Source organism: Haematobia irritans, chromosome 2 (genome assembly GCF_050003625.1).
Source record: "Haematobia irritans isolate KBUSLIRL chromosome 2, ASM5000362v1, whole genome shotgun sequence".
Classification (NCBI taxonomy): Eukaryota; Metazoa; Arthropoda; class Insecta; order Diptera; family Muscidae; genus Haematobia; species Haematobia irritans.
Window position 1 is genome coordinate 140159334 of NC_134398.1, and position 21784 is coordinate 140181117.

At 34.9% G+C, this 21784-nt stretch overlaps 2 protein-coding genes and 1 long non-coding RNA gene across 3 annotated transcripts; all 3 read right to left on the bottom strand.

Moving 5' to 3' along the window:
* Positions 1 to 96: 96 nt before the first annotated feature.
* Positions 97 to 4339, bottom strand: ncm (pre-mRNA-splicing factor nucampholin). The gene is made up of 3 exons (XM_075296246.1): positions 3464 to 4339; positions 2001 to 3408; positions 97 to 1938 (listed from the first exon to the last, which is right to left on the bottom strand). Exons 1-3 carry the CDS (start codon positions 4109 to 4111, stop codon positions 263 to 265), a joined length of 3732 nt encoding a protein of 1243 aa, XP_075152361.1. The 5' UTR covers positions 4112 to 4339; the 3' UTR covers positions 97 to 262.
* A 3538-nt stretch (positions 4340 to 7877) lies between these two features.
* On the bottom strand, positions 7878 to 15122 carry bsf (bicoid stability factor). Its single transcript, XM_075296247.1, has 6 exons — positions 14891 to 15122; positions 13196 to 13724; positions 11370 to 11844; positions 9926 to 11307; positions 8684 to 9866; positions 7878 to 8605 (listed from the first exon to the last, which is right to left on the bottom strand). Exons 1-6 carry the CDS (start codon positions 15031 to 15033, stop codon positions 8061 to 8063), a joined length of 4257 nt encoding a protein of 1418 aa, XP_075152362.1. The 5' UTR covers positions 15034 to 15122; the 3' UTR covers positions 7878 to 8060.
* A 1055-nt stretch (positions 15123 to 16177) lies between these two features.
* LOC142224107 (uncharacterized) lies at positions 16178 to 16588 on the bottom strand. Its single transcript, XR_012719034.1, has 2 exons — positions 16448 to 16588; positions 16178 to 16380 (listed from the first exon to the last, which is right to left on the bottom strand). It is a non-coding gene; the product is annotated as an uncharacterized LOC142224107 (long non-coding RNA).
* Positions 16589 to 21784: the final 5196 nt, after the last annotated feature.

Consider the following 21784-nt stretch of genomic DNA (forward strand, 5'->3'; position numbering starts at 1 on the left):
ACGTGACTTGAACCCGGGATTTTACTACACACAGTGAAGATATTAAACGGGAGAACTGTATTATCGACATCCAAAGGAAAATGAAAATTCCGTCAATACATTTTGTAGAAATTTTTATTTTTTTTTTTTTTTGTTTGTCAATATTTTTAGGAAATATTCCAAATATATTCAACAGATAGATACTCGTAATACTACGTTTGTACAAAACTAATATTCTATAAAATGATCATTTTCGCAATTAACCCATTATTTTCGCCTATAATCATCCACGTTCCTTAGATGTATTACGAAGTTTTGAACGAGAATATTCACGTTCTCGTTTTTCCATACGCTCGTAACTGCGACTTCGGCGATCTTTGTCATTGCGATAACGTCGACGATCGAAATCTCGTTCTTTGTCCTTTCGATCATCTCTTTTGTGTCGTTCATCACGAGACGATATCCTAGCTCCTCGAGATCTTGAGCGCGATCGATCTCTTTCACGTTCTCTATGGCGTTTTTCTCTCTCTTCCCTTCGTCTGTCCATTTCACTATTACGTCGTTGTGGAATTTCACGACGATCTCTTTCTCTACGATTCTCGGTGTATTCCAGTCGCCTCTTCTCTTCATAGTCACCATTTTCCTCCGCACGCATTTTCTTGTGTTTATTTTTTCTGTCCTCCTCTTCTTCAGTGTCAGATTTTTTCGACTTTTTATTGGGTTTTGAAGACGTTTTTGTTCGCTTCTTTTCTTTGCGTTTCTCTTTTTCACTTTCACTGCTGGAGCTTTCAGATGACTCCGTATCGCTACTGCTGCCAGAAGAGGATGATTGTTTTTCATCTGAGGATGTTTCTGCTTTCTTAGATTTTTTGCTTTTCTTAGTTTTTTTCTTCGATTTTTTACTCTCTTTTTTCTTTTTCTTGGCAGCCGTTTTCTTTGACTTTTTGTCTTTTTTATGTTTTTTGCGTTTCTTTTTCTCTGTTTCCGAATCACTTGATGATTCAGAAGATGAATCACTAGATGATGAAGAAGACGAAGACGATGAGGAAGCCGAAGAAGAAGATGCCGAGGATGAAGATGAATTTGAGCCTATAATCGGTTTATTAGCTAGAATTTCTGCATTTATGGCCGGTACAGATTTTGGAGCGTTTTTCAAAAACTGTCTTAACTCATCTGTCAAACCACCCAAGCCTATGGATGTAAAGAAATTGATAGAGAATCGAGTGTTTCGGGGATTATCTTTGGGAAAGAGACCCGTCAAACTTTCAGCCAAGGCTTCATCCTTTAGTTTTTTATTCAGCTGGCTCAGGCCCATATATTCTGCCAATTCTTGGAATAGGATCTTGATGAATATACGACTCGAAGATGTTGTATCGTCCTCATTGAGGCGAATACAATCCAGAACATCCCAACTTATGGCATCGGTAAATAGTAAATGGGCAAAAAATTTACTAACATTTCTTAGACGATTGGTGTCCAAACGATGTGTGGTTTGATAAGTATCTTTGAATATTTCCTCGAAAGGTTCTATGTACGACTTGTTTATGGAACAGAAACGCTGGGCCAAGAGACCATAAAACTTCTCATAAGTCCTTTGTTCAGCACAACAATCTAAAAACATGTGACACAATTCAATTTCTTGGCCTGGTTTCAACTGCATTTTCATTAATTTGTGAGCGCATTCCTCATAATCCAAACTGGAATTGATGGTCAAATAAATTGTCCTCCTTAGAGCAATGAGATTGGTCTCGGTATTATCGATAATGTCGCCGGCAGTTTGTTTATTGCCCTCCCCATTTTTATCATCATCATCAGAATCTGAAGAAGATTCGGAATCCGAATCACTTCCAGATCCATCTGAACCATCAGAATCGGAAGCATCACTCCCCAGTATTTCTTTACTAAGACCTTTATACTTCTCCTCATTGGCTTCATATTGATCATCGAATTTAAATGCATCTAAAAAAGAAAAAATATAAATCATCAGCTTTAGGTGAGTAAAATATAACCATGAAACTTACTTAGAATATCTTCAGGTGATGTGGCATCATCTAACATTAGCAAATGTGTAAATTGATCATCTTCCTCCACCAATTCCAGAGACTCTATAACCGATTGGTGATCTTTAAAACCATCTTTGCGCACTTGAAATACCACCTCTATCATATACTGGACACGTTTATCCAGTTTTCCCTCGTGCAAAATGTTCTTTAACATTTCGAATATTGCTCCAATACCTTTGGAGGATACTTCTGTCAGTTTCATGCCACATTCCTTCAGAAATGCTATGGCAACTTCAACACTATCATCGGTCGGCGATTCGACCAAGAGCGTTAGAATTTCCAAGGCCAAAATTTCATGAGCTACACGCTGATTAACCAAATGGGCTATAAATCGGGATGCCGATAAACATACTGCTTTGTCATTGCGTCTGAATGCCCTCTTGAACTGTATAACCAAACGTTTCAGTAACAATTCTCCAATATTAGGAAATTTAGAGTTTATAATGGAAACCAATGCGGCATAGACATGGGTAAAAGTGGGCGAAGCGGCTTGCGCTTGAATTATAGACCGACAAAGTAAACCTCTACCCCGGACAATATTCTCCTTTAGCAATTCTCTGGTAATAATTGCTATATTGTCCACATTGACTTTGTTGATGTAACCATGGATGGACTTTTTAAGGGCTTCCCAAGCAATGCGCTGATAAGCCGCAGATGCTTTGTCTGTAATTTCAGCCTGCATCATACGCAACTTTGCTGGTGGTATGTAAGCACCTCCTGTGCGCGATGTTAAAATGTCCACCGTCTTCCTTTGGCGTTCAGTGATTTTGGCCTTGGGATCGGTTACAGTCAAATTATCATTTTCCGTTCCATTATTGCTCCTATTTGTCTGTTCGCGACTAGTTCCATTTTTGTCATTCTCGTCTTGTTTTACCCGCTTGGCTTTTTCTCTTTCATCCCGTTCTGCATGTCTTTTACGACGCTCTTCGCGTCTCCGTTCCAATGAGTCAGAACGGTCGGAGCGCCGTCTTTCGTAATCTGAAGAAGGTGAACGGCGTCGATCGTTTCTTCTATCGTTCCTACGATTTTCTCTCGAACGAGAACGTCGTGGTGATCGTGAGCGCCGTTTTCGTTCTGGTTGCCTGGAACGACTTCGACTACGGGATCGGCTACGGCTTTTGGAGGCAGGATTTGAACCGAGTCTTCCGCGTCTATCCGGAGATCTGCTGCGACTTCGTGATTTCTGTTCATCATCTTTTCTCAATGGACTGTTTCGCTTAGAATGGCAGGGTGACTTCGAACGGGATCTTTTCTTTTCAGGCTGATTTTCGTGGGGTGAACCAAATATTTCACTGGAGTGATTTGGTGATTTTAAACTAACTTCTTTTGCAGGCTCCTCATCATTTGAAGTTTGAACTTCAGGTACCTGAAAGAAAAAATAATTTAAAAATGTCTTCCTGAAAAAATTAACTTCATGAAACCTTTTTATTATCTCCTTGTTCTTTTTCTTCAGTGATTTCTCCTTCTTCAGTGTCATTCCTTGGATTCCCATGTTGGGATTCCGTCTCTGCTTTAACATGGTCCGAAGTTTTTATTTCGTTGGCATCATTCTTTTCTGGAGAAATTTCATTATCTTTATTTCTTTCAATTATTTTCTCTTCAATATCTGCTACTTTGGGAGATTCCCTGCTTGTGGTTTCAATGGTTTTGTCTTTTCCACTTTCAACTGGGGTTTCTTCTTTATTATTCTTTGAGCTTGAAGGAGATTTCTTGGCTTCGTCCTTACCATCGTTATCACTATCGGATGAAGAATCTGAAGAAGAAACTTCACCGTCACTGTTCCCGCTGGAACCAGACGAATCTGAATCGGACGATGATGACGAATCTGAGCTGGATTCTTGTTTTTTCTTTTTAGAATTTTTATTTTTCCCACTTCTTTTCGACTTCTCATTTTCCTTATCCTTGCTATTGTCTCGGCCGGCGGGTTCTTTTCTTGTGTCTATCATAATTTTTTCCTTCACATCTGTCCGACTGCCATCAACTCTTTCCTTAACATGATTTTCTTCCTCATTTGAAGATGATGAAGAACTTGAAGATGAGGACGCTTCGCTGTCGGAACTTGCTGGCATTGTAATCACCAAGTTTTAATATCAAATTTACACAAATTGCTCACTTTTCCAAATAGGTTTTAAGGTAAGTACTATGTTCGCGTTTCGCGTTGAAATCTTCGTGGTTACTTTATTAAAACAGTTCAATATAAAGCAGACAAATTAACACAATTGATGCGTAGTTTCTTGTTCCTCTATATTTCGGCAAGACTTTACAGGAATAAGTTTGTTTTCATTTATAATTTTGATTATTTAAGGAAAAGTAATCGCGAAAATAAAGTGTTTTTCAACTCGAAAACCGAACATAGTACCTACCCTTAGGACGAAAAAAAAAAATAGTCGAAAAGCAGTTGCGGATAGCATATGCCAACTGTTGTTTTGGTGTTGCCAGATGGGCGTGTAGTCCATAGCATGAATTAAGGGCCTAAATGAAAACCGCTGCGTCCAATTACGATTTTAGAGCTCAGATAACCGGTTATAAGACCATATTTTTTATGAAATAAACGCTTTAAGGCAAGTACTACGTTTGCTTTTCGAGTTACTTTATTAAAACAGTTCAATATAAAACAGATAAATTAACTCAATTGATGCGAAGTTTCTTGTTACTACAGATTTCGGCAAAACATTATGGGAATATGTTTGTTTTGATTTATAATTTTGATTACTTCAGGAAAAGTAATCGCAAAAATAATGGGATTTTCAAATCGAAAACCGAGCATAACATAGTACCCACCTTTATACAACTCTATCGAAATTTCTACTATCCATAAGAAATGTGACAAAACTGCATTAATTTTGCATACCTAGGAATTTTCGTAAGAGCTGCAAACCGGATCTTTAGCGTAAATTTCCGCAACCTTGTTCCTCTAGATTTCGGCAAGACATTATGGGAATATGTTTGTTTTCATTTATAATTTTTATTATTTCAGGAAAAGTAATCGCGAAAATAAAGGGATTTTCAAATCGAAAACCGAACATAGTACCCACCTTTATACAACTCTATCGAAATTTCTACTATCCATAAGAAATATGGGAAAACTGAATTAATTTTGCATACCTAGGAATTTTCGAAGAGCTACAAACCGGATCTTAAAGGCCGGTATGCACCTCTAGCGAAAAATTTCATTCCCATAAGAAATGCATTGCTATTTATGCTAACGAAATTTTCGGTAGCGTTCAATTTCGTAAGCTGATACGCACCTCTAATGAAAATTTTTGTTCATAAAGGCCGGTATGCACCTCTAGCGAAAAATTTCATTCCCATAAGAAATGCATTGCTATTTATGCTAACGAAATTTTCGGTAGCGTTCAATTTCGTAAAGGCCGGTATGCACCTCTAGCGAAATTTTCGGTAGCAAAAAATTATTTAAGTCTACAACAAAAAACAGGGCTGTGTACACAAATTTTAAACCAGCTAATCGCTGGTTTAAATTTATTAAACATTTAATAAATTAAATGTTTGCTGCCAAAATATGCTTTTGACAACCCTGTTATTTTCATTAGAGGTGCGTACCAGCTTACGAAATTGAACGCTACCGAAAATTTCGTTAGCATAAATAGCAATGAAATTATGGGAATGAAATTTTTCGCTAGAGGTGCATACCGGCCTTTAGCGGAAATTTCCGCAACCCATATTCATTGCAAACCTATGTTATTGGCATGCAGATGAAATTTTCGCACCTCTAGCCGAAATTTCCGCTACCCATAAGAAATCTATTGCTATATATTTGTTAAATTTTATTTCTATAGAACATTTTATCAAAATTTTATGTTTACTGAAAATTTTGTCAAAATTTTATGTTTACTGAAAATTTTGTCAAAATTTTATGTTTACTGAAAATTTAGTCAAAATTTTATGTTTACTGAAAATTTTGTCAAAATTTTATTTCTATTGAAATTTTTTTCAAAATTTTATTTTTATAGAAAATTTTGTCAAAACTTTTTTTCTATAGAAAAATTTTGTGAAAATTTTATTTCTATAGAAAATTTTGTCCAAATTTTATTTCTATAGAAAATTTTGTAAAAATTTTATTTCTACAGAAAATTTTGTCAAAATTTTATTTACATAGAAAATTTTGTTAAAATTTTATTTCTATTGAAAATTTTGACAATATTTTTTCCTATAGAAAATTTTGTCAACATTTTATTTCTATTGAAAATTTTATCAATATTTTTTTTATAAAAAATTTTGTCAAAATTTTATTTCTATAGAAATTTTGTGAATTACATCTTAGTTGAAGAGGTACTTCACTTGATTACAAATGTGTCAATTTTATCCTGGCAACGGTGCCATGTCTCCCCAGTTGATACATCAAGGCTTTAATGTATCGTTGCACTCATAGAAAAGTCTGCTAAAAACAGCAGTCGATGTCTGCTTTTATATTTTTGTACTTCAGGGCCTAATGATCAACAATTTATAAAACTTTTAGGTTATACATTTTTCCCCAAAGCATATTTAAGAACCAAAAGTAGTTTTTGATATATTTTTGCACTGTAATATACTTACAAGCTCCTAAATACGAACAGCAAACATTTTGCTTGCTGTTATGCCTCAATTCGATAAATATTCAGATTTTTTGGTAAAATACTATAGATATTCATAAAATATTGTGTTAATTATGTTAGGATAGTTTTAGTCAAAATAAAACATGTTTTAGTGTAATCGAGCTCAAAAAATAGGAAATGTTTGCTATTTCAGAAAACAGTGACTGCCGTCCTTTTTCAGCAGACTTTCTGCCGTTTTAGCAGACTTTTCTGCTGTCCCTACTAACAAATTTCTTTGGGTGTACTTTCCTATTGCCATGTATTTCTTGCAGGAGGATTTGTCGATAATGCCGCGCATTATGTACTTCTAATAAAAGTTTTGGTAGACATGGTTAGGTTACATTGGGTACAGCGACAGCTCGTTATTTAATGCTCCCTTAGTACATGGTGATACAAGCCGTGAACTCCTTTCTTGTGAATGAATATGTACTTCCATCATATATTCTACTAACCATAAGAAATTTATCTTGGAAATATGTATATATGTGGTGATTAGTGATTTATTTTTGCATGCCTAGAAATTTTCGTAAGAAATTGTAACAAGCACACAAATGAATTACATATAAAGCACGGTACGGTACGGAAATTTCGTCTAGGTGCTAATAACACAGTTTGGTATGTGTTTCAAAATGTAAACAAACGCTATGGAGCAAAATGTAAACAATCTATAATGTTTTCGGAACATTCGTTAGCAAATAATTTCTTATGGGTAGTGGAAATTTTCAGTAGAGGTACTTACCGGGCTTAGGTTTGGTTAAGTATAGTGTCAACTCGATATTTCAGGTTCACTTAGACTGTTCAGTCCATTGTGATATCATAGTGGTGAACTTCTCTCTTATCACTGAGTGCTGCCCGATTCTAAGTTAAGCTCAATGACAAGGGAACTCATTTTTATAGACGAGTCCGAACGGCGTCCCACATTGCTGTGAAACCACTCAGAAATGTCACCAGCATTATTGGGCGGACATGCCAATCATTGCACCACGGTGGTAGTTTCTCCCAGAAGAAATACTTACAAAAATTGACACGCAACAGGTACATTTCAATTCGAATATATAAATATAAATAGCGTTTCTTATGAAACAAAGTTTGCTAGAATTACAAACTGTGCTTTAAGTGAAAAAAACAGTCGATAACAACCAATAAATTTTGTAAATTGGGAACTCATTGTGAATATTAGGAATATCTCATATAAATTGATTGATGCTTGAGACTAAACTGTAATTATTAAAAACTATATATATTAGTAGGCAAATGTATTATATTTAAATATTATCTTTTTTTCTTTCTTTTTTCAATAACAGAAAAACAATTCCTAACAATAATAAATGATTTTTCCATGGATAATCTATTAAGAATACATTTAATACAAACGTAAGAGTTATTAATTACAACTAAATTAAAACAAACCAAAAAATTATTAAAATTAAGCATCTTTTTGAGATGGTTTAGTAGGTCTAGTTTCGGGTCGTTTTGGTGTAACATCATCATCGCTACTTGATGATGAGGATGAAGATGAAATGGATTTACCGGAAGTTTTCTTCTCTGGGATAGTGTAGGGGAATTCTTTCTTTTCGCTTTCGAGGGCGGTTTTCAGTCGTTGCAAAGCGGTACGATTTATGTGTTCCAAGCAAACATCTTTGATGGCGGTCTTTAATGTATCCAATGCTTTGTCTGTATTGCCTTTAGATGTTTGAATGTCGATGAGACAAGAGTAAGCATTGCCTATGGCACCTTCGGAGATTTTCGATCCACGCAATTGGCTAATAACATTCTGGGCCATTTTGTCATCGCCTTGTTCACGTGCTGTTTGTAATACTCTTTGGAACATTAGTCTGGGAGCACTGGATAGGTATTTGTCCCAAATAGATTTGGATGCAGCATCATTACCCTTGGAGACATGATGAATCCATAAGATATTCATAGGGCCCAATTGATTATGTTTGGCATAATCTTCGGCTAATTTTTCAACTGAAAATTGGAAAAGGGAAAATGTCAAAATAAATTTTGTTTTTCTGTTTTTTTTTTTTTTTTTTCTAAAAAACCTACATTGATCAACCATTTCTGGGTGTTTATCCAATATTCCCAAAGCTCCACCACGAGGGAATGTTTCAGCCAATTTTTGTACTTCTTCGGTAGTCTTGGCTACCGCTATATCCCGTTGTTGCTTTCTAAAATATTCTTCACCTTTTCCTGCCACTATATTGGCATGACAGAAACGATTATCGAAGGAAACAAAACGTTTTTGCTCTTCTGTCAATTGTTGCCCAATATTTTCCATGGTTTCTAGGTCTCCACTATTTGCAATACGATTCAAATAGAATTTAAAAACTTTCGGGACAGGGTAGAGTTTCGAGGCCAAAAGTTCATTTACATATTTGGTAGCTTCACTCAAACGATCAGCTCTCACAAGTAATTCAATCAAATGTGAAGTGTCCATAACAGAAGGATGTTCGGCGGGTTTCATTTGATTGCGTGCCTCCAAAGCTCCTTCCAAGTCATTATTTTTTAATGCCTTGCGTAACAGAGAGATAGGGGATGGAGTTTTGGGTTCACTTGCAGCTACAGCTGCAGCAGTGGCCGCGGCAGCCTTTGTTGCTGCTTTTTGTGGGGCGGGCTTCTTTACAGATGCCTCAGCCGCTTTGGCAACTGCTGCTATTTTATTTTTACGTGTCGTTTGTTTAGTTTCAACCACAAATGGTACAGGCACACCCTTCGATTCTAATAGCTCAGCCAATTTAGCAAGGAACTCATCATTGGGTGTTACATTTTCCTCTTGCATTTTTGTCCATAAGCCCAAAGCTTTGTCCGTATCTTCATTTTTGCAATAACTCAATAGCAAACTGTAATAGATCTTATTGCGATCAATGTGACTTAGATCACGAGTAGCCTCGACTAAACCTTCCAAAGGTTCGACCATGCCTTCATTTTTATAACGCTCACAAGCAGTGTCTATGCGATGGGGTCTGGTACGCAAACCGGGAGTTTCCAAAATTTTGCGAGCTTGTCTTACACGTCCACATTCCACAAAAGAGAAGACCAAATCGTAAAGGCTATTAATTTCACCATGGATATTTGTGCTAAGATCGGTTATTCTTTGTAAATTGGCTGCATCTTCGGCTTGAATTAGGCGACGGGCCAATTCATTTTTCCAAGGGGTCGATTTGTATTCTTCGCAAATTTTCTCAAAAGCTTCAATGGCTTTGGGAATGTTGTCATTTACCAAATGTACCTAAAAGCAACGGAAAATATTAATATACATGTGAGAACGTTTGATCGTCATTCACTCACCTTAATCAATGGTCCTAGAATAACATTTGTGGGCAAAATAAAGTTTCCGTTGACAAAAGCATCAAACAGCTTCCTCAATCTTTCCGCATTGCCTGTTTCTGCCAAAGCATTCAAAATACGCCATACTTTTGAGGTATTATTAAAATTGCTATCTCCATCTGGTAATTTTCCAAGCTTTTTATTCTCCTCCAAGAATTTCAAAGCATCTTCGAAACGATCCTCTCGTAGCAGGGCCTCAACAATGTTAATTGATTTCAAATTGTCTAAACGGAATTCGGGATCTTTTGTCTTGATTTTTTGGTAAGTGGCTATGGCCTCCGAGACACGATCGTGATGGGTATACAAATCAATCAACTGAGCATATATTCCCGAGCCTATACTATATTTCTCATTTTCCAGACGTGTCATTACTTCCAAAGTCTTTTCAATATTTTTGCTACGGAAACAAGCATTTAAGAGATGACGTTTCAAATTATTTGAATTTTCACCCTTGGCTTCGACATTTGTTATGAAACGTTCAATTTCCTCTACAGTCAGAGTTTCAATGCCACGTTTCTTTGGGGTATTTTTCAATGGCACCAGTTCCAATTCGCCCGAGCATAATTTGCCCAAATGTTCGGATATTTTTGGTGTCATTTCTGAACCAAGTTTATCGGAAAGTTTTTCTGCATTTTTATTGGTAATGGTAAATCCTTGTTGAACCATTTTTGGCAATAACTTTTCCAAAACATTTATGCGCTCTGACCGGAAAAATGCAGCTACATCCATAATTAAATCACCCACTACATCCTGGTTGTTTTTGGGGTCGGCTGTTTCTTCTGCATCTTCAGTTGCTTCCGTTGCGGGCTCTTCACTTGTTTGTTCGGACTTTGTGGAGGTTTTCTTTTGGGCACTTTCGTATAATTGACGAACACATTTCACAAATGCTTCATAATTTTGGACTTTTCCAAAAGCTTGCACTAGGGGTTGACGGAAAGATTGCATATTATACACTGCACTATAGTTTTCCATAATAGATGCAGCCTCTTTCAATTGACCATTATTCAAAGCAGCACAACTGGCCGCAGCAGCGGCGGTACCATTTGGCACGCCCACATCTCGCAGAAGGGTAATAATTTTATCCGAATTTTTCTCTTTCATATTGGGTATAACATAGTCACGTATTGTCTCAGTATTTGGAGTCATATTAAATTCATCTTGCATTTTCCGTAGAATACTAACAATCTGATTGGAATCAACGGAACAAATCAATGGCCAGAAATAGTGTTGTCTAACCGGAAGTCCAGCATTTTTCATTTCCGTCAACAGAGGCAATGTGCTATTCACCAAACCATGGGTAAGACCAGCCTCGGTAGCTATCAAAAGGGGCTTAGAATTTAAACCTAAAGTATAGGAAAATTAGAAAATTTGGAATCTATAATATTGTAATCTATAGTCATCAAACCTTCTTCTTGTAGTGTTTTGCAAATAGACAAAATTTTCTCCACTGGCCTATTTGCTTTTACCAATTGACGTATAAAGAAGACACCAACATCAACGGGTTGTCCATCTGGTCGATTGCCTCGGGGCATAATACGCAAAAGTTTAAGGCAAACATCTTCATAGCCATTATTAGTCAATCGTAAAATGGTATTTACACAATCCTGATTGAATCCCGTCGACAAATGGAATTTAGTTAAGAGACCATCGATTTTATCGCCATGACCATTGACAGTTAGATTATAGACAATATCCAAGATGTCTTTGTCCAAAAGAAGTATTTCATTTTTTTCACACTCGGCCAAGGTAGCATTAATGCTGTCTAGATCACCATGTTTACCATAACAACACAAGAGAGTTGTATATGTTTCCGAACTTGGTTCCAAACCAGCTTGTTTCATTACAGACAAAATGCCTTTCGCAGATTCCATATCACCGGCCTGAAAAGACAGGCAAAAATTGAAAAATTGAAAAAAAATGTTTGTTGTGCGAGTTTGAGAGTTACAATAATATAAAGATTTCAAAACACAAAACTCGGATTTTCGAGAAAGGAAAATGGAAGTTCGGTCAGCATATGTATTAATGAACCAAAATGTACTCCTAAATACACAAAAATAAAATTGGGTGATCGATTAATATGAAGGCGTTAACATTTTTAATGGAATGCCTCAAGAATTGAAAAATGAGAACAACATTTTTGTATTCAAACGTAAAATGATTACCTATGTAAAAGAAAGATTTTAGAAATTTCAATTTATACTTATTAAGTTAATGTATTGTATATAATAGCTTATTGCTAAATAAATCAATCAATCAAACAATGACCATATGAATCATATTCAACAGAGTAATAATTAAATTGTGATTGGGTCCCCAAATATAATCATGCGTCCATTTCTGGTCCAGATGCTGCATTTGTAACATATGGATGCCGTGTAATAAAGAGGAAAGTTGTTTAATTTTTCAGAAATTGGCTGTACCTCTTTGAGATTTTTTTTTTTTAAGAATGTAGCAAAAAGAACATCATGTTTACCAATGTTCTAAACCTTATTTATTACATCAAAAATTACCAAATTTCTTTAAATTCCCCAAATCCCCAACGTCCGCGAAAAATATCTCCAATTTGAGGGGAAATTTTCATTAAACTCTTTTAATGTATCATTTTTCAATGTATTAATTTTTTTAATGTATCAACTAATTTTTTTTTGTGTTATGAAAGCTGTTTTGAAGCTATGGGTACGAAATCCAGATATCCATACAATGGACATTTCTATTTGGCAAATACAAAGTCTGGACAATGGCACTAAAAATATGCCAGAATGGATCTCCTGTAGAAATTTATTGTACGTGAATGGAGCAAACAACCAGCAGATTAGATGAGCAAATAACACTGCTTCTCCACCGACTCTGAACAATAGTAAAGGAAAAGGGGACTCGATCAAAAGCGAATGGATTTAAAGTTTGGAATATTTTCACCCGTTTTGTCATTTGAAACATTAATAAAATATTTTCAAAAATTTTTTTTTTTGAATTTGTGAAACGAAACGGATAACATTTAATATGCAAAATTAAAATAACTTCAAATTATGCCCTCCAAAGTGTCAAGTATGTGCTATACAAAAAATTAATCGGAATAACATAAATTCAGTGATGTAATTTCAGAAGAAAGACAAAAAAGAAACAAATATTTCGAAATGTGATAAATAAATTTACAGACTTAGGACACTTTGGCCTCAACTATATAAACCATAATCACATATGGGCCCACTACTAATAACACTTCTCTCTTACCTGAGAATGACCCAAGATCAATGAATTGAATACAGTCTCATTCACCGGTAGATTCTTTGCCCTCATATATTCCAAAATGCGTGTGGCACCGTCAATATCGCCCTGTTGACAATATCTAGTAATTAGACGTTGATACGTTACACGATTTGGTTCGATTGATTTGGATTCGATTTCAGCCAAAAAATCGGTAGGCGAAAATTCATGTTCATTTTCCAAATATACACGCAACAGTGCATTGTAGTGTGATATATCCATGGGAACATTTAAAGCATTCAATGTCTTCCAAATTTCCTGTACCAAAGCTGTACGAACTTCAGGCATTTCTTCTGGTACCAAATTACCACAACATCTGATAACTAACAACGATTGTGAACTTGTTGCCGAACGTTGTAAGCGTATCTCTTCGAGAACATCTTCGATGTCACGTCTTGATATTCGACCCATGCGTCGTACATCTTTATCGATACGTTTGATCTGTTTGTCCAGACCTAGATCAGCTTTGGGTGCAGCAGCTCCATTGGCAAAACCACTGTAAAAATAGGAAAACAAAACCGCAAAAAGGATATTATTAAAAAATTGTTAGATGTTTTATTAAAAAAAATCGCACTAAATCTAAAATTAGAGTATGAGATCCACTATATTTCCATTCATAATACGGATCAAAAATTTCCCCCTTGGAATAGTTAATCCTCTAACATAGGTATAGCTACTATGCATAGAATACAAATGTAACGTCATTTAGAAAATGGAGAATGCCATTTACTGAACACATCTTGATCCAGGATCCTTTGAAATCCCCAATCGACCATAATCTCGTATAATGCTCCATGTCAAGTGATAAAACTATCAACAATTTTACCCTTTAGTTGAACATCATACCTATGATTGGTTTCAATATATTCTTAAGCTCATATAGCGGTTCTGGTCGAAGTCTGTTTCATCCCTACGGAAAGATGCCGTAAATTGCCAGTAACAGACATATCACACTCCAGTCTCTCGCATACGTTTTGACCTGAAGTGGGACTGGTCCATAAACACCAGGAGCTTGTCCTGTACCGGTTTATACATTTCCCACAGGGATATTAGATTCCACACACGACTTAAGATGAAGTGTGGAAAATTTCAAAAATGAAGATAGCCCCTCTAAAGAAACATCTCAACTCAGTGCATTTTTGAGAAAGTGGAAAATGAGGATGAGGGGCTAACTTCATTTTCCACTTTCTCAAAAAGAAACATTTCAACTCGTGCATTTTCGGAGAAAGTAGACAGATTATGATATCTTAGAAAATTCTCAGGCTAATGGCGGTTGGTCTCAGTACAACCGGCTGATAAACTACCAGTAAATAAAACATCTTTATGTTACCATTCTTTATGGATAGACATAGTATGATGAATGGTAAAAAAAGAAAAAACTTTTGAAAGTACAACACAACTGGGTCATTTTAGGATATCCTGGCTGCTTTTAGTCGAAAATTCTGGCTACACTGTTACAAACATCGCCTCAATTTGGGGTTATGTCATTGAATTGCAACCCATTGACATTTTCGCGAATGTTCATAACGTTCGAAATATGAAAAGTATGTATGAAACCCATCTAATTTTATGTTTAATCTTAACCATTTTTAATAGTATCTTTTATCAAGTTGTGTTTTTGTTTCAAAATCTGTTCTTTCTATTGCGTAAGCCAATACTTACTTTTGAAATTGCGTGCACATGCATGAAGATGGGAGCAGAAGAGATCCGCCACTTTCCGGTTCACGAACTGTATTTACGACAACATTTCGCGTGAAACCGGCGAAATACCGTAAAAATTTTCCTGTTCTCAATATTGAGGCCATGATTTTCTGTGATAATTACAAATAATTTTAGTTTTTATTGGAATTATTACGGCACGACGTTCCGATCTGACTGAAAAGCGAACAAAACAGTGAAGAGCTGTCAAAACCGTATGTTTCTCTGCAATCGATTGCAATGGAATAATCGATAACAATCGATTTTCCCCCTTTGCCATAACGGTAGAATTATATGGAAATATACTGTCGACATTTAACCATCAAAAAGGTTTGATTATGATTTGAATTCATTAAGAATTATATACAAAAGCCAAAAATAATTCAAATATTTTATAAGCGTTTGTGTTTACATGATTGAATAAGACAATTGACGACAGTTCAACAAATAATAGGTATGTTGGAGTATTTGATAGTAAATATTAGTTTTATGCTTTTATTTTACACGTAATAGTAAATGAGAAAAATTTCAAAAATCCTCTCAGAGTACTTTTAGTTAAATGTAAGGGAACGGAAAAAATAGTAAAAATGTGAAATATTGTCAATTAAATGAGTCTTGTTTTCTCTCAAACAAATTCGAAAATAAATCGGATTGATTTACAAAAATAATTGATTTTCAATAATTTTGGCACAGGAAAATTGGCATGTTTGTAAACATTTGATGGCAAATCAAATAACTTTTTTTTCGAAAGTTTCAGGTGTAATTCACTTTGGGTTTAATGAATTGTCCGAATTTCTTCTGATAATTGGTTGATAGTTTTGCTGCAAGTAGAGAATGCTGATGAGGAATGTGGTGATTCCGAAACGGACGGCTATCCGAACATCTTGCAGTCTAAAGGGCTTTGTTCACATACTTTAACTCTGTTGGTTAAGCTACTCTTGTAGTTTAGTCAACACATGGTCTTAAGATAAAATTAAAAAATTTTCAAAGCAGCTACCCTGCCAACATTTTTTGAATTTGGGGGCGCTTCTGAGAATCCCCAGTACGTCGAAAACAATCATATACGATATCAAAAACTCGTCGGAAAAGCGCCGTCACTATTGAGAAGTTGTACCACGCCAAGTTACTACAAAAAGGTTTCGCATGAGTGCAATTATTAGGTGCCTTTATAGATCAATTTAGAACGACGCCAATAAGAGACCCTCCAAACAATCAGAAAAAGCACATTTTAAGATAGTGGTAAAAGAATCATTGTGGTCGAGTAAAACACGTTTGTTTAGATATTTATTAATTTGATTAATTATTTACAAATTCTTAAAAATATAACATTTATACCACTATCACATCACATTTAACATAATTTTTTGCATTAATGATGAGGTAGAGTTACAAGTAGCGAGTTACATGTTGCAGCGTCTATCAGCCAGTGTTTTTATTCGATGGAGGCAGCGTGTCTGTAAAATATTTGAAAAGCAATCACTTTATTCCATTTGGAAAATCAAAAATTGTTCACCAATATACCTTTCACAATTTTAAGCGTAAAATCTATGTTTTCAGAACTTTATTTTCGTTTTTATTTAAATAAAATATAACAAGCTGGTTGCGCTTGGCGTTTCACAAAAAATAAAATGGCTTTTGTAAAAGTAGTGATGGCAAAATACATGTATGAAGTACATTTTGTACTTTATGATATGCTGCCCCCCATCACAGTAGGATGGTTGTAGTGACATTTACGAGTCTCTGGTAGCGATGAAGATGAAATTGAACTTTGAAATGCTGGCAGGGTATGTCCAGGAAATAATATCGTAGAAAGGTATTATGGTCCAGCCATAATAAATAATAACACTAGTTTACAAAATAAAATGTTTTTCATATACATTTGATGAGATGTAAATTTTCTTATGTATTTTGATCTGCTGAATTCGAAAAAAAATTTAATTTTTGTTTGAGATATCCCGTTATTTTTATTTATTTTTTTTTTTTGCTAAATAGATTATATCTCGAGTTAGAAATGTCAGATAATATCGTCGTTGGTACTTAAATGAAAGGTATTGAGATGGATCTGTGATAACCCTGTCAGCATTTCAACGTTCCATTTCATCCTCATCGCTACCACAGACTCGTAAATGACACTGCAACAATCGCCAACTGTGATGGGGTAAACATATCAAAAAGTACAAAATGTACATGGAAGTATTTTGCCATCACTATTGTTACAAGAGCCATTTTATATTTTGTGAAACACCAAGCACAACTAGCTTCTTATATTTTATTTAAATAAAAATGATAATGAAGTGCTGAAAACATAGTTATTTCGCTTAAAATTGTGAAAGGTATATTGGTGAACAATTTTTGACTTTCCAAATGGAATAAAGTGATAGTTTTTCAAATATTTTTCCAGACACGCTGCCTCCATTGGGAATAAAAGCACTGGCTGATAGACGCTACAACATGTAACTTGCAACTTGTAACTCAACATCAATCTTTTATTAATGCATAAAAATATGTTAAATGTTATGTGATAGTCGTATAAATGTTATATTTACGAGAATTTATAAATGTTTAATAAAATTAATAATCATCTAAACAATCGTGTTTTACTTGACCACAATGATTCTTTTACAACTATCTTAAAATGCACTTTTTCTGATTGTTTGAAGGGGCTCTTATTGGCGTCGTTCTAAATTTATTAAAAAATAATTGCACTCATGCGATACTTTTTTGTAGTAACTTGGCGTGGTACAACTTCTCAATAGTGACGGCGCTTTTTCGAGGAGTTTTGGATATCGTATACGCCTGTTTTCGACGTAGTGGGGATTCTCAGAAGCGCCCCCAAATTCAAAAAATGTTGGCAGGGAAGTTAAGTGGTTCAGAAAATACAAAAAGGGAAAATTTTCAAAACAATCATCGGAAATTTCTAACTCGATATATAATTTGTTTAGTGAAAAATGAGCGAAAAACTAAAAATAACGGGATATCTCAAAAACTGTTCCATAAAAATTTTTAACTTTTTTTCGAATTCAGCAGATCAAAATACATAAGAATAGTCACCTCTCATCAAATGTACATTTTCAGAGTAAACTAGTGTAATTTTCAAATAAACATTTTCCTTTTTAAATTTCCTTTTCACGACATTATGTCAACAGGAACCTATAGTGCTTCAGTATTGTAATGACAAAACTGCCCCTTAATCTGAATGATCTTTGGTTCAGACATGTTCCAACTTTTTTTAACCTGCCTGAACTATATATTTTCTCGAGGTCGATAAATTTGAGGAGTAATACTCTTCTCATTCGATTGATATTTGAGCCCTATGAATGATCCTAATATGTTTAGAAGTAAAAAAGAAATCACGGGGTCAAATCAGGAGATTACTGTGCGAAGAGGAAAGTGTGAGCCGGCCCACTTTCTTCGCCAAGTGTTTTCTTGAATTCACCGTCAAATCCCTCCAATAATTCGGCATATTACAGCCCTAAAATCGTTTTACCCTTCTACAGGTAGTCGGCGGGGATCACTCCATGTGAATCGCAGACTCTTCCAATTCAAAATTTGGTATTGTCATTTTCATTTGTAAACGCTTTTCACTAGAAGACACTGTTTGTTCTTCGTACTACTGAGGAACCAGATGCCTCTACTAATATGCCGTCGTGCAATTTTCATCATAAAAATATAATATAAAAAAAAAACAAGTAAGGAAAGTCTATGTATACCAACATTTTTGATACCATCTTAACACCTTTAAATTTGTTAGGAGCTATATAAAGGTTTTAAATCGAACACATTTTATGCCCATTAGCGCGAGTCGTTTTCGTGCCATTTTTTGGTCCCGTAACTGTTTAAGCAGTTTTTGTTAGATTTTTGTTATTTTTTGTTGTATTTTATAACGAACTCATTTTACGCCCATTAGCGTGAGTCATTTTCGTTTTGATCTCCTAAAGTACTCGAATATGACTCATTTACATTATTTTTGTTAAAACAATCACCCAAATGCTAGCTGGGATGTTACCCTGTACCACAGTAGTGGTGAAGGGTATAAAATCAACCATGAAAGAAAATTAAAGTGAACATTATTTTCTTGCTGGGACAATCAACCTTTGGAACAATTCACGGAGCAAATCATGGCATTTCAATTCCATCTGTGGTCTTGACAATTGGTCTCTCTCAAAAAAAAAAAAAAAAACGAGCACATCTCTCAATTGTTTGCGATTTGTATTCGCCCTAACCTTCCACAATTTGCGCTAAGAGTAAGTAAATAGAGTGCAAGTTGCAATATAAACTAATGTGAATATCTGTAATATATACATACAATTAAACATTGATGAATTTACTTTATATGTATTAAAAATGTAGGAAAATTAACTGTATATATAAGTAAATGGAGAAATTCTCTGCTTGATTAACTCAAGAGTTTTACAAACCAATATTGAAAACTTACAAACGTATTTAGCAAATACATATGAGTGTCATATATATACAATCAATAAATGTACACATGAAAGAGAAAACGGATATGCATTCCCCTTACTTTTTGTTGTGTATAAATAATAAAAGGAATATGTGTATCTGTATGCGTGATTTCCCTTCAAATATTTTTTAAGAGAATTTCTCTTAAGATAACGAGACGTGTATGTGAGATAATTGTTTATATGAGTACTCTTTTGTGGTATTATTCCCAATGATAACACTAACACCCGCAAACAGGCGAAAAATGGAAAAAAATGTATACTTATGTATATTTTATTTTTCCTTTGCCATGAATTTTATTAAGAGATGCAATAGTCTAGGGAAGTTCAATTAAGATTTGTTTTGATGTGTATTGCTGTTGTTTATATTCCACAATTGAGAGCTTTGAACTCAAATGTATATTTGCGGTTATTTTAGCGTATTTGCTTGGTACTACTGTGAGTATGTGTGTTTGAGAGATTTCATTATTTCGTGATTGCATGCACCGTGTGCTGCTGTTATAGCTTATGATGACCACCGGCCAAATGTACATGTACGTTTGACTGTATGTAATAAATATGTATTTATGGATATGTATTCATGTATATGCATACATGCATCAAAATGTGTGTTCGACTTGCAGCCATTTTTGCAGAGAAATTATTTGAAAGTTGAGATATGAGTCGCATTCATCACAATTGCCGCGTACGTTTAAGGTCGTTGCTCGAGCAAAAATCAAATCAAAAAGCTAAAATAATGATGGGTTCGGCATTTTGTGTAGGTCCGTTTTTGGTTCGGCTACTTCATCGGTTGGACGGTCGATTTGTTGAGCTGCCCTGGAAGTACTAATAAATCGTGTGTGCATCTTTTCGCCTTATTTGTGTCTCATTCAAAAGCAAAATGAACTATGCTATAATCCAGAGAGTGCAGTGCAGTCTGCTAAAACTGCAAAACCACCAACAACAACTCCAATAAATTAATATTCGTTTGTTCGTGTCGTGTGTTTACCAGAACGCTTCGTGTAGTTTTGTATTCAATGCTTTGTTCGGGATAGTTTTTGTTGGCAAATCTTAAAAATGAGCTATTGCTAGCGCGTCGTGTATGTGTGTGTGAGAGTGCATAGTTGTAGTTTTTAGCGTCTTTGTCAAGTCTCTTGACTCCATCATAATGGTGTTGCCATATGACCGTGTTTTATTGGTTACGCAAAATAAAGTTACCTGCACTAAAGCTATTTCGAGTGATGCCCAAAAGTTCTTTGATGTGGGAAATAACACTATTCTGAGAAAGTAAGTTTTTGGACTAGAAATATGTTTGTCATCAAGTAAAACGTAAAGTTATCGTTGGAAATAACCCATTACATACACGCAAAAAAATAATTCTTTCCTCCCAAACGAAATTTTAGACAAACAAAGTTCGTTTCTCATTTGCTTTACGCTGTAAGGAAGTGTATTTGGAAGAAAAGTATATACTTTTTGTGATAAACGTTTATTCTTTTCCAGGATTTCATAAAGACAAACACAAACAAAAAAAAAAAAAAAAACATTGTTTTCTTGCTAATTTCATTTTCCCTCACATCTTTCTCACATCCACGAGGTTTTTTAGTTCTTAACACCTTTTCCTGTAATACCAACAATGTAGAAGAAATTATGCGATTTTATACATTTTTAAAATTTTTTTACCTTTCGCCTGGACGGAGAATCGAACCGCGGACCATGCACTTTGTAAGCCAACACACTAACCACTGAGCTATGTACCTGTTATGGTCATCAATAGATAAATATCCATATAAGTTATATTTATATAGCATAGCTTGCGGCGCCCACGAATCAAATAAACAAAGTTTATTTAACAGAAACAAACATTTAGTTTGGCACCGTGGAGCAGTGGTTGCTACGTCCGACTGGCATGCCAAGGGTCGTGGGTTCGATCCCTGCTTCGACCAAAGTTTTTTTTTTTTACATATATTCCAGATATGTTCGGAAGATTCCAAAAAAATGTTCATTATTACATTGTAGTATATTAAATTTTGAACTGTAAAATGTGTCTTATTAAAGACTAAAAGTCAGAAAAGAACAGTGTTTGATATAAACGAAATGGACTGCGTTGTTGTTTCAAAAATAACTTTTTTTATTGAAAAAATAAAAATTTTGTAACAAACGAATTTTTTTGGTGATAAAAGTTTAAAATTTTCGAAGCAATTCAAAAAACTCTAACAAAAGAAAAACGTTTTCGGTACACGTTTTCCAAACGTTTTTTTTCTTTGCGTGTATGTATATACATTTATGGAATATGAAAAAAGATATACGCCCATATTCATAAAAGTTAACGTAAACTTTAAACCTCTTATTACCATACAAATTCCTTCGATAAATTGTCAGCAACTTATTAGGAATATTGGCGTTAAACTGTAACAGC

Bases quoted from the DNA above. Each gene is read 5' to 3' on its own strand.
- ncm (XM_075296246.1), bottom strand. From the start codon at position 4,111: ATGCCAGCAAGTTCCGACAGCGAAGCGTCCTCATCTTCAAGTTCTTCA. The intron at 3,409-3,463 runs GTTTCATGAAGT...TTTTTCTTTCAG, and splicing joins AACAAGGAGATAATAAAAAG to GTACCTGAAGTTCAAACTTC. The intron at 1,939-2,000 runs GTAAGTTTCATG...TTTCTTTTTTAG, and splicing joins ATCACCTGAAGATATTCTAA to ATGCATTTAAATTCGATGAT.
- bsf (XM_075296247.1), bottom strand. From the start codon at position 15,033: ATGGCCTCAATATTGAGAACAGGAAAATTTTTACGGTATTTCGCCGGT. The intron at 13,725-14,890 runs GTAAGTATTGGC...CTATTTTTACAG, and splicing joins ATGTGCACGCAATTTCAAAA to TGGTTTTGCCAATGGAGCTG. The intron at 9,867-9,925 runs GTGAGTGAATGA...CGTTGCTTTTAG, and splicing joins TTCTAGGACCATTGATTAAG to GTACATTTGGTAAATGACAA.